A 13,294-nucleotide genomic window follows, 5' to 3' on the forward strand; every position below is an offset into this window, starting at 1 on the left:
AAGCCAAGGTCATCCTTTGTCTCTGCACCTGGCCGGAACTGGATGAGTGGAACTGCCAGCATGGCAGTGGACGATTGGACCATGTGATGGACTTGTGGATGTGGGGGCAAGATCTTGAACTTTCAACTGGGTGGGGAAAACCGGGAAGCTTTCAGATGTGGGTTTTCCCAGAGGTGCCAACATGGCTCTCTTCATAAATTGGAACTTTGAGCAATACTTTGCCTTGGACCCTGATTTACTTTTGGATGCTATTTGGAACCCTGACAGCAGTAAGATCCATATCAAAGAATAGCAAGCTAAATAAGACAAATCTAAACCTTTAAATAACCTACAAAAGCAGCACACGGAGCAAAAACAATTCAAACCTAAAAAAATAAATTTAAGAGGCCCGCTTTAAAGGTTTACTAGCATAACGGAAATATGCTGAAGAAAAGCTAAGAATCGATGATTCTGAGTCATCATTCTTAAAAAGATCCATCCTTTTCAAAAACCTGAGGGAAAAATATTGCATTTCATGATTGCTCTCAAGACTGAAGTACTTGCTGAAGTACCACCTTAATTCTCTGCCACCGTCTGCCAAAGAAGTGACAGAAGCCCTGACTTTGAGAAAATCTAATTTCTGACAAAGTGAGTAAGGAATGTTGACTGGCATACCCCGTTTGCCCGAAAATAAGACCTCCCTGGATAATAAGCTCAATCAGGCTTTTGAGTGCATGCGCTAAAATAAGCCCCCCCCTGAAAATATTGCAACACAGCAGCAGCCATGAAGTGACTCTGCTTGCCGCCTCCTGCACCTCAAAAATAAGACCTCCCTGAAAATAAGGCCAAGTGCTTATTTTGTGGGTCAAAAGAAAATAAGACCCTGTCTTATTTGGGGGGAAACACGGTATTTACTCTCTGGCAAAGCAACAGCTGCTGTATCTATGCACCCATACAGCACACTTTCTCTTTGGGTTACAAATTAGCCTTTGAAATAGTCCCCACAAAGGAACAGTGTGTGATCCGTAGATTGCTGTAAAAAAAAACCCCAAACGGGATATTTTTTTTCACCCCTACCTTGATACAACTATTCTAAGAGAGAGATAAATGCACAGTGGTTTTCCAAACATGTAAACAAAAATTGAATGTAAAGATCATGCAATCCCTTTGATTTACTTGTTCAATGGCTTCTTTGTTGGCTTTGTTTTCCTCATCTTCTTCTTCCTCAGCCTCTACAGGGGCTGGAGTAAGAGAGGCCACAAAATGCCAAAGAATGTCATGGAGGGACGTGGTTTGTATGACGTTGCAGAGAAGCCAGTTAAAAGCCTAGGAAAACAAGAAGAGGAAATGCCAGGCTTTTGGAAAATAAACCCCATTCAATTCATCAGTGCAAGACAAGCGCCTACTAAATATGTAGACCTTCAAAGAGAGAATCAACAAGCTAAAAAGGGTACAAAAATACCCAACCTCTTCCCCACCAGCACCCAGCACCCAGTTGAGGGTAGATTGACTCCAAGATTAATATCAGACCAACAATTAAGAAGTAAACAATACCCCAATCAAGGAATTGCCAAACAATGGGTGGAAGCTAATCAAGGAGAGAAGCAACCCAGAATTAAGGAGAAACTTCCTAACAGTGAGAACAATTAACCAGTGGAATGGTTTGCCTTCAGAAGTTGTGGGCGCTCCATCACTGGAGGTTATAAAGAAGAGACTGGACAATCACTGTATAGGGCCTCCTGCTTGAGCAGGGGGTTGGACTAGAAGACCTCCAAGGTCCCTTCCAACTTTATTCTGATTGAAAGTCAACACTAAATAGCCAATTTAAAGAACCACCAGGACCACTCCCACACAGGGCAAGCCGAGTCCTTTGTGGAGAGGGAGCGGCTAACAAATTAAAATTATTATTATTATTATTATTATTATTATTATTATTATTATTATTATTATTATTATTATTATTATTATTATTATTATTATTATTATTATTATTGTTGTAGTATAAATTGAGAGCAAACCCCACTCCTTACTAGCACTGATGATGTTGCCTAGTTTGGATAAAGAAACTTCTGCAAAAAAACAACCAAGCTCAGAGAGAACCAAGCACCCCTCGAGTCAACCCTGAGCTACAAATATTCTTCTTTATTGGTCTGTGGACCCTGTCATGTTTTCATCTTCCTGTCCCTCAGTTAGGAAGGTCAACTGTGGATGTGCAGGCCTGGCACAGCACCTGTGAGAAGGATCTGTGTGGACCAACAAACGGATATGAGCGTGGAAGCAGCAGCTATTCAGCCAACGCAGTTATGGATTGCACAAACGGAAGCAATCGTTTTCATCCTAGGAATCACCTTGGGAGAAAAAAAAGCTGCTACAGCGGGCATAGCTGGCTGCTTCCAACTGAGGGAGGGATCTTCTGGAATCTTGGATGGTCCCAGATGCTACTGATTTTAAGCCTGAGAATGCTCGCATACCAGGGAGTTCTTTGCCATACTGTGGTTTTTGTTGCTCTCTAACTAAAATTTTGAATGAATACTTTAGTTGACCAAGTGTGATTTAGACACACAAGGAATTTGTCTCAGGTGCAGAAGATGATCTCGGTGTGCATGCAAAGCAACATCATCACCACCATCATAATACCAATAAGAGGGGAGGAGTAAAGATGATAAGAAGGATAAGTGATAATACTACAGCCATACTATCTGTGTAAATATACATAGACATTAGACAGCATTGTGAGAATTAGGGGTTTGGCAGAGTGATGGCATGGGGGAAAAAAACCTGTCCCCGTGTCTACTTGTCTTTGCATGCAATGGCCTATAGCGCCATCCCAAAGGGAGGAGTTGAAACAGTTTAGGTCCAGGATGTGAGGGGTCTGTAAATATTTTCTCAGCCCTTCTTCCACAATATGGAAGGGTGGAACATTTTTCTATTTTAATTTTCTTCTATTTTCGTATGGAACAGCCTCTTGCAGAAGGACAACAATGTTCTGACCGAGGCTTCCCAAGAGCATGAAGCAAACTCCTGGTACCAACAAAAATCCCTTTTATTAATTTACTGTGAATTCTGCTCATTCACATCCAGCAAAGTCTTTCAAGAGAGGATTTACAGTCACAGACCTTATCTGGCATGGAGAGCTGCCAGGCCACTATCTGCAAAACTCAGCAAGGAGTCTCGGAGAGTTATGAATCAATTAAGCCAACTCATTGTCTCCTGCAAACTCCACTCCCCTTTTGCTCCTCTTTTATTTCCTCTGGGAGGGGCCATTCATTGTCCACCTGTGGCCTTACTCCCAAGTCGACCCCTGTTCTTTAGCTGTTCCCTTCATCTGGCAACTCTGTGCATGAGCACACTGGGAACAGACTCCAGCTTTCATCTGCCCCACTGATGTCTGACTCTGAAGGCAGCTGATAACTCGCATACAGCTCTGGCCTCCGCTCTGCCTCCGACACAGAGCCTTCCCCAGATTCCAGGACTGGACCATGTTCCTCCTAACTTCCTTGCTGTCCGAATCTGCTGCCAACTCCGGCGCTGGCGGGCCACAACTAACACTAGGCACTGAATCTAGGCACACATTTTGCACAAGACACTAAAGACTGCTTCAGTGGCAACGTAAGAAGCTGAGGAGATGGCAATACAGTATGTCAGCGACTTGTGTCAGAGATGTAGCTTTCCCCCACATCAAAGGTTTGGACTTTTAATTTCCCCAAACCCCTCTGGGGTGAACCATGAGCAGTAAAATCAGCTCATGCTTTTATAAGCAGAAGTTCTGCTGGTGCATCATTTACCAGCAAGGCGATTCGTATTAATTTACCTCCATAGCAAACACCCGGCAAGCTGATTTTCTTAGAGCTTGTTTCATGGCTATTTCGAGTCCTTCCAAATCATGATGCTGAATTACAAATGCCAGAACGGGCCACTGGAAGTTTCTCTCTCCTCTGGAAAGAGAGCTGTGGGCGGAGATTAACCGAGAGAGTTCAGGAGATGGATGTCTCAGAAGAGAGGAGCCCACTTCTATTTGAAGGCAGAAACAGACGGAAACATTACAGGAATAGCTTTCAGGCAGACGGTCAACATCAAACTCCTATCAAACTAGAAACATGGCGCATGGTTATCTGCCCCACTGCTCTCGGAAATGTCAATGGCTGCCTTTGCACTCAAACCAGGGGTGAAATGCTCTGAAGTCTGCTACCAGTTCGCTTTGCGTGCATGCGCACCACGGGCGCTCTAAGAAACCTTTTCTGAGTCTGCAAAGGTAAGTAGAATGGGGGGGGGGGGGGAGAGACAGCTGTGCCACGCGATTTACATTCGCCAGAAAGCAGAATTTCCTCATTGTCGCACAGCTGATCATCAGAACTTTTTAAAAACCCTTTTAAAGCATTTTTTACTACCTATTCGCCCGAACCGGTAGTAGAAAAATGCTAACAAAAGTTTTTTTAAAGTTCCGATGATCCGCTGTGCGCTGCGTGATTTCTAGGGTATATAAATTGCGCGGCAGAGCTGATTGTGGCACAGCTGAGAACCGGTTTGGGTGAACCGGTAGCATTTTTTACTACCGTTCTTGGTGAACCGGTAGCATTTTTTTACTACCGTTTTTGGTGAACCGGTAGCATTTTTTACTACCGGTTTGGGTGAACAGGTAGCATTTTTTACTACCGGTTTGGGTGAACAGGTAGCATTTTTTACTACCGGTTTGGGTGAACAGGTAGCATTTTTTACTACCGGTTTGGGTGAACAGGTAGCATTTTTTACTACCGGTTTGGGTGAACAGGTAGCATTTTTTACTACCGTTTTTGGTGAACCGGTAGCATTTTTTACTACCGGTTTGGGTGAACAGGTAGCATTTTTTACTACCGGTTTGGGTGAACCGGTAGCATTTTTTACTACCGGTTTGGGTGAACAGGTAGCATTTTTTACTACCGGTTTGGGTGAACAGGTAGCATTTTTTACTACCGGTTTGGGTGAACCGGTAGCATTTTTTACTACCGTTCTTGGTGAACCGGTAGCATTTTTTACTACCAGTTTGGGTGAACAGGTAGCATTTTTTACTACCGGTTTGGGTAAACAGGTAGCATTTTTTACTACCGTTTTTGGTGAACCGGTAGCATTTTTTACTACCGGTTTGGGTGAACCGGTAGCATTTTTTACTACCGGTTTGGGTGAACAGGTAGCATTTTTTACTACCGGTTTGGGTGAACAGGTAGCATTTTTTACTACCGTTTTTGGTGAACCGGTAGCATTTTTTACTACCGGTTTGGGTGAACAGGTAGCATTTTTTTACTACCGTTTTTGGTGAACCGGTAGCATTTTTTACTACCGTTCTTGGTGAACCGGTAGCATTTTTTACTACCGGTTTGGGTGAACCGGTAGCATTTTTTACTACCGGTTTGGGTGAACAGGTAGCATTTTTTACTACCGGTTTGGGTGAACAGGTAGCATTTTTTACTACCGGTTTGGGTGAACCGGTAGCATTTTTTACTACCGTTTTTGGTGAACCGGTAGCATTTTTTACTACCGTTCTTGGTGAACCGGTAGCATTTTTTACTACCGGTTTGGGTGAACAGGTAGCATTTTTTACTACCGGTTTGGGTGAACCGGTAGCATTTTTTTACTACCGTTTTTGGTGAACCGGTAGCATTTTTTACTACCGTTCTTGGTGAACCGGTAGCATTTTTTACTACCGGTTTGGGTGAACAGGTAGCATTTTTTACTACCGGTTTGGGTGAACCGGTAGCATTTTTTACTACCGGTTTGGGTGAACCGGTAGCATTTTTTTACTACCGTTTTTGGTGAACCGGTAGCATTTTTTACTACCGTTCTTGGTGAACCGGTAGCATTTTTTACTACCGGTTTGGGTGAACAGGTAGCATTTTTTACTACCGGTTTGGGTGAACCGGTAGCAATTTTTACTACCGGTTTGGGTGAACCGGTAGCATTTTTTTACTACCGTTTTTGGTGAACCGGTAGCATTTTTTACTACCGTTCTTGGTGAACCGGTAGCATTTTTTACTACCGTTCTTGGTGAACCGGTAGCATTTTTTACTACCGGTTTGGGTGAACAGGTAGCATTTTTTACTACCGGTTTGGGTGAACAGGTAGCATTTTTTACTACCGGTTTGGGTGAACAGGTAGCATTTTTTACTACCGTTTTTGGTGAACCAGTAGCATTTTTTACTACCGGTTTGGGTGAACCGGTAGCATTTTTTACTACCGGTTTGGGTGAACAGGTAGCATTTTTTACTACCGTTTTTGGTGAACCGGTAGCATTTTTTACTACCGTTTTTGGTGAACCGGTAGCATTTTTTACTACCGGTTTGGGTGAATAGGTAGCATTTTTTACTACCGGTTTGGGTGAACAGGTAGCATTTTTTACTACCGGTTTGGGTGAACCGGTAGCATTTTTTACTACCGGTTTGTTTACTACCGGTTTGGGTGAATAGGTAGATTTTTACTACGGTTTGGGTGAACAGGTAGCATTTTCACTACGATTTTTACTACCGGGTGACAGGTAGAATTTGAGTATCGGTAGCATTTTTACTACCGGTTTGGGTGAATAGGTAGCATTTTTTACTACCGGTTTGGGTGAACAGGTAGCATTTTTTACTACCGGTTTGGGTGAACCGGTAGCATTTTTTACTACCGGTTTGGGTGAACAGGTAGCATTTTTTACTACCGGTTTGGGTGAACAGGTAGCATTTTTTACTACCGGTTTGGGTGAACCGGTAGCATTTTTTACTACCGTTTTTGGTGAACCGGTAGCATTTTTTACTACCGTTCTTGGTGAACCGGCAGCATTTTTTACTACCGGTTTGGGTGAACAGGTAGCATTTTTTACTACCGGTTTGGGTGAACCGGTAGCATTTTTTTACTACCGTTTTTGGTGAACCGGTAGCATTTTTTACTACCGTTCTTGGTGAACCGGTAGCATTTTTTACTACCGGTTTGGGTGAACAGGTAGCATTGTTTACTACCGGTTTGGGTGAACCGGTAGCATTTTTTACTACCGGTTTGGGTGAACAGGTAGCATTTTTTACTACCGGTTTGGGTGAACCGGTAGCATTTTTTACTACCGGTTTGGGTGAACCGGTAGCATTTTTTTACTACCGTTTTTGGTGAACCGGTAGCATTTTTTACTACCGTTCTTGGTGAACCGGTAGCATTTTTTACTACCGGTTTGGGTGAACAGGTAGCATTTTTTACTACCGGTTTGGGTGAACAGGTAGCATTTTTTACTACCGGTTTGGGTGAACAGGTAGCATATTTTTACTACCGTTTTTGGTGAACCGGTAGCATTTTTTACTACCGTTCTTGGTGAACCGGTAGCATTTTTTACTACCGGTTTGGGTGAACAGGTAGCATTTTTTACTACCGGTTTGGGTGAACAGGTAGCATTTTTTACTACCGGTTTGGGTGAACCGGTAGCATTTTTTACTACCGGTTTGGGTGAACCGGTAGCATTTTTTACTACTGGTTTGGGTGAACAGGTAGCATTTTTTACTACCGGTTTGGGTGAACCGGTAGCATTTTTTACTACCGGTTTGGGTGAACCGGTAGCATTTTTTTACTACCGTTTTTGGTGAACCGGTAGCATTTTTTACTACCGTTCTTGGTGAACCGGTAGCATTTTTTACTACCAGTTTGGGTGAACAGGTAGCATTTTTTACTACCGGTTTGGGTGAACAGGTAGCATTTTTTACTACCGGTTTGGGTGAACCGGTAGCATTTTTTTACTACCGTTTTTGGTGAACCGGTAGCATTTTTTACTACCGTTCTTGGTGAACCGGTAGCATTTTTTACTACCGGTTTGGGTGAACAGGTAGCATTTTTTACTACCGGTTTGGGTGAACCGGTAGCATTTTTTTACTACCGTTTTTGGTGAACCGGTAGCATTTTTTACTACCGTTCTTGGTGAACCGGTAGCATTTTTTACTACCGGTTTGGGTGAACAGGTAGCATTTTTTACTACCGGTTTGGGTGAACAGGTAGCATTTTTTACTACCGGTTTGGGTGAACAGGTAGCCTTTTTTACTACCGGTTTGGGTGAACCGGTAGCATTTTTTTAATACCGTTTTTGGTGAACCGGTAGCATTTTTTACTACCGTTCTTGGTGAACCGGTAGCATTTTTTACTACCGGTTTGGGTGAATAGGTAGCCTTTTTTACTACCGGTTTGGGTGAACAAGTAGCATTTTTTACTACCGGTTTGGGTGAACAGGTAGCATTTTTTACTACCGGTTTGGGTGAACCGGTAGCATTTTTTACTACCGTTCTTGGTGAACCGGTAGCATTTTTTACTACCGGTTTGGGTGAACAGGTAGCATTTTTTACTACCGGTTTGGGTGAACAGGTAGCATTTTTTACTACCGGTTTGGGTGAACAGGTAGCATTTTTTACTACCGGTTTGGGTGAACAGGTAGCATTTTTTACTACCGGTTTGGATGAACCGGTAGCATTTTTTTACTACCGTTTTTGGTGAACCGGTAGCATTTTTTACTACCGTTCTTGGTGAACCGGTAGCATTTTTTACTACCGGTTTGGGTGAATAGGTAGCATTTTTTACTACCGGTTTGGGTGAACAAGTAGCATTTTTTACTACCGGTTTGGGTGAACAGGTAGCATTTTTTACTACCGGTTTGGGTGAACAAGTAGCATTTTTTACTACCGGTTTGGGTGAACAGGTAGCATTTTTTACTACCGGTTTGGGTGAACCGGTAGCATTTTTTACTACTGGTTTGGGTGAACAGGTAGCATTTTTTACTACCGGTTTGGGTGAACCGGTAGCATTTTTTACTACCGGTTTGGGTGAACCGGTAGCATTTTTTTACTACCGTTTTTGGTGAACCGGTAGCATTTTTTACTACCGTTCTTGGTGAACCGGTAGCATTTTTTACTACCAGTTTGGGTGAACAGGTAGCATTTTTTACTACCGGTTTGGGTGAACAGGTAGCATTTTTTACTACCGGTTTGGGTGAACCGGTAGCATTTTTTTACTACCGTTTTTGGTGAACCGGTAGCATTTTTTACTACCGTTCTTGGTGAACCGGTAGCATTTTTTACTACCGGTTTGGGTGAACAGGTAGCATTTTTTACTACCGGTTTGGGTGAACCGGTAGCATTTTTTTACTACCGTTTTTGGTGAACCGGTAGCATTTTTTACTACCGTTCTTGGTGAACCGGTAGCATTTTTTACTACCGGTTTGGGTGAACAGGTAGCATTTTTTACTACCGGTTTGGGTGAACAGGTAGCATTTTTTACTACCGGTTTGGGTGAACAGGTAGCCTTTTTTACTACCGGTTTGGGTGAACCGGTAGCATTTTTTTAATACCGTTTTTGGTGAACCGGTAGCATTTTTTACTACCGTTCTTGGTGAACCGGTAGCATTTTTTACTACCGGTTTGGGTGAATAGGTAGCCTTTTTTACTACCGGTTTGGGTGAACAAGTAGCATTTTTTACTACCGGTTTGGGTGAACAGGTAGCATTTTTTACTACCGGTTTGGGTGAACCGGTAGCATTTTTTACTACCGTTCTTGGTGAACCGGTAGCATTTTTTACTACCGGTTTGGGTGAACAGGTAGCATTTTTTACTACCGGTTTGGGTGAACAGGTAGCATTTTTTACTACCGGTTTGGGTGAACAGGTAGCATTTTTTACTACCGGTTTGGGTGAACAGGTAGCATTTTTTACTACCGGTTTGGATGAACCGGTAGCATTTTTTTACTACCGTTTTTGGTGAACCGGTAGCATTTTTTACTACCGTTCTTGGTGAACCGGTAGCATTTTTTACTACCGGTTTGGGTGAATAGGTAGCATTTTTTACTACCGGTTTGGGTGAACAAGTAGCATTTTTTACTACCGGTTTGGGTGAACAGGTAGCATTTTTTACTACCGGTTTGGGTGAACAAGTAGCATTTTTTACTACCGGTTTGGGTGAACAGGTAGCATTTTTTACTACCGGTTTGGGTGAACCGGTAGCATTTTTTACTACCGGTTTGGGTGAACAGGTAGCATTTTTTACTACCGGTTTGGGTGAACAGGTAGCATTTTTTACTACCGGTTTGGGTGAACAAGTAGCATTTTTTACTATTGGTTTGGGTGAACCGGTAGCATTTTTTACTACCGGTTTGGGTGAACCGGTAGCATTTTTTACTACTGGTTTGAGTGAACCGGTAGCATTTTTTACTACCGGTTTGGGTGAACCGGTAGCATTTTTTACTACTGGTCCAGCCGAACCAGGAACATTTCACCCGAGTCAAGCCAATGTCTTGGTTTTCAGTGCTTAAGAACTGAGATGCTATTAACACTGGCCCGTTTCTCACGTTGGGTATTACGCATGTGAATCATGCCAAACATTGAATGATTTGCCAAGGAACTGGCCATATCTAAATTGCTTTGGGGAAACTGGCCTTAATGGGTACTTATGTTAAGTCCCTGGATTCGGACTCTGAGAGGGAGATTCTTTGCAGCAACACCATCTCAGGATTTCTGGCTCTCCTCTGAAGGGGATTTTTTGAGGGGGAGGTGGGGAAGGCTGCCTCTGATCCGGCTGCAGCCTGCCTATCAGCTCCCACAGCTATGCGAATGCCTCCAAAATGGAAAGCAGAGCAAGCACAACATCTGTGGCACAGAGGCTGTGTAGCAGCAGCGATGGCCATGGAAAGCAGCATTCTACTTCCTTGGCGAGGTTATCAGGGATATCCTCACCTTCTTCCTAGGGACTGGTGAAAGGCCTCCCTGGCAGTGCTGCCCACTTGCAGGTAAGGCAAGAAGTGGAAAGTGCAGAAGGTAGAGAGGAGGAGGAAGAGGTATTTGTTCATCCTCTACAGTAGGAGTGTCAAACTCAAGGCCCGCGGGCCGGATCTGATCCATAGGGTGCTTAAACCTGGCCCGCGGGGCCAGCTTGGAAATAGCAAAGGACCAGCTCTCGGTGCCTCTGCCAGTGAAAATGGAGCCTGGTGGTCATGCGTGGCCTCCCCACACCTCGTTTTTGCTGGCAGAGGTTTGCAGGAGGCCGTCGTGGCTGAAAACAGGGCATGCCCTCTCTGAGCTCCATTTTCGCTGGTAGAGGGCTATCAAAACAAACTAAAAACGAAACAAAAGGAGAAATGTTTCCCCTTTTGCATTTGAGCATGCAAGAAGGGACAGGAAAGGAGAAAGGGACAAGGGAAAGACGAAGAAAAAAAAAGGAAAGATGGGAAGAGAGCAAGGAAGGTAAAATAAGGAAAGAGGGGAAGGAAGAAGAAAGGAGAAGGAAGAAAAAGAAGAGAAGGAAGGAATGAAGGAAGGAGATTATAATGAGAGTGAGTGAGGGTCTCAGAGAAGTCCAGTCTTAGAACGTGGCAACCACTGGTGCCCCTGACACGAGTAACATCAAGCTGGCCACACCCACCCTGGCCCCCTGTGGTCAACCACAACCCTGATGCAGCCCTCAAGGAAATTGAGTTTGACACCCCTGCTCTACAGGGCCGTGTGAGTGTGGGGGAGAAGATGGCCATCCCTAAGGGCACATCTGGAGCTTTGTGGGTGTGGTCTGTCTTGGGTTTGGAAGCACAGCAGTGTGGGTCTGTGCCAAGACTGGGATGGAGATGAATGCAGCTCAAGTGTTCCACCCCAATTCCTCGAGAGAAAGACGCTTTCTCACCTGCATCTCCGCTGTTAACTCTCCTTCTGGGGATGGCCTTGACCCGGGCAGGCAGAATGGAGTGAGGCTTGTCATATTCTGATGCAACGACGGAATAGGATCTTTGGAAAACGGTACGCTTTGCAAGGTCTGTGTCTGTAATAGGACTGGTCTCTAAACTGGAAGAAGAACAGAAGTTATTCCAATTTTCAAGCCCCGATGGCACTCCAAATACACACAAACATGTATAACCCAGAGAGCTGTGTTCTCTCTTGTCAGAGGATACTGTGTTTTTCGGAGTATAAGATGCACCGGAGTATAAGACGCACCAAGATTATGAAGAGGCAAATTAAAAAAAAAAGTTTTTGCACTCTGCAGACCCCCCAAAAGCAGCCTGTTTTTCACGAAAATGGGCCCTTTAAAAAAAAAAAAAAAAAGGCATGAATAGCCTTTAGGAGGCTTGTAGAATGCTCCTAGGGGTGGGCCCCACAAAAACAAGAAAAAAATGGCCCGTTTTTCACGAAAACGGCCCCGTTTTTTAAATAAAAAAAGGACATGCATAGCCTTTCGAAGGCTTATAGAGTGCTCCTGGGGGCTGGGGGGGGGGCAAAATTGAGCAAAAATCGGCCCTTTTTTCACTCATTTCTGCCCTCCCCAGCCCCCAGGAGCTCTCTGAAAGCCTCCTAAAGGCTCTGCAGGGCCATTTTGGTGAAGGAGCGGGGTTTCGGGAGGCAAAAAATGCTGTATTCAGTGTATAAGACGCACTCAGATTTTCAGCCTCTTTTTTGTGGGAAAAAGGTTCGTCTTATACTCCGAAAAATACGGTATGTAATTATAATGATAAGCTATAACCAGATATTAGGAGGGAAGAATAAACATTCACCATTAGGTAATTACACAGATAACCATCCATGTTCCCACAATCAATGTCTCTTCCTTCAGAAAAGTGCGGCATTGGGTTTTGCTCGCCTAGCGTGCATTTGAGTATTTTAGAGCAGAACTTAAAAGTCATCCAGGCGGACACAACCAAATGCTTTATTTAGGATGACGAGAGTCCTTTTCCACGATCAGGCACTGAATTATTACTCTTTCAATAACATTTTCTGGTTGAAAATTGGTATGGTGACAATTAGTGCACAAACTCAAGCTTGAATCCTGTTCAGGATTGCCTTCCTTTCAAATAAATATGGCAGCATTTAGTAATAGCAATAGCATTTAGACTTCACAATGCTTTACAGCCCTTTCGGTTTACAGAGTCAGCAAATAATCTGCGACCCTATTTTACCAACCTTGGAAGGCCGAGTCAGCCTTCAGCTGGTCAGGATCGAACTGCTGGCAGTCGGCAGAGTTAGCCTGCAGTACTGCATTCTAACCACCGCGCCACCACGGCTCTTAGTAGTAGATCAGCATACATTAATAGCAGAATGGAGTACCTTGGTGGCATGGATTTCATGTTGCTTTCTGGCTCCTCAAATACATTGGGACTGGCATCCGGAGTAACAGATATATAAGGCGCAGGCACTGAAGTTGAACGCAGATACCTCATCTCATCTTGAAAGAGGTTCTCATCTTGATAGCCCACAAAGTTTTCGTGATGGTGCCTGACCCAAAAAAATAATAGTAATGCACATTGGTAAAGTCAAATGTTTATATCCATGGGGTGTCAGATGAAGAGTGGCCTGGGAGTCAGGGTCAGCATC

At 43.9% G+C, this 13,294-nt stretch overlaps 1 protein-coding gene across 9 annotated transcripts in view; it reads right to left on the reverse strand.

Moving 5' to 3' along the window:
* Window positions 1-13,294, reverse strand: part of MYCBP2 (MYC binding protein 2) — a 150,440-nt gene that overhangs the window by 24,874 nt on the left and 112,272 nt on the right. For all 9 annotated transcript variants that reach the window (XM_081949416.1, XM_081949417.1, XM_081949414.1 and 6 more), the window contains 4 exons: window positions 13,028-13,195; window positions 11,616-11,773; window positions 3,791-3,990; window positions 1,156-1,305 (listed from right to left, as the gene is read on the reverse strand). In XM_081949416.1, coding sequence (XP_081805542.1) covers window positions 1,156-1,305; window positions 3,791-3,990; window positions 11,616-11,773; window positions 13,028-13,195 — 676 coding nt within the window. The remainder of the gene's footprint in view (window positions 1-1,155; window positions 1,306-3,790; window positions 3,991-11,615; window positions 11,774-13,027; window positions 13,196-13,294) is intronic.

The sequence above is a fragment of the Natrix helvetica genome, assembly GCF_964273705.1.
Source record: "Natrix helvetica genome assembly, chromosome: 3".
Lineage (NCBI taxonomy): Eukaryota > Metazoa > Chordata > Lepidosauria > Squamata > Natricidae > Natrix > Natrix helvetica.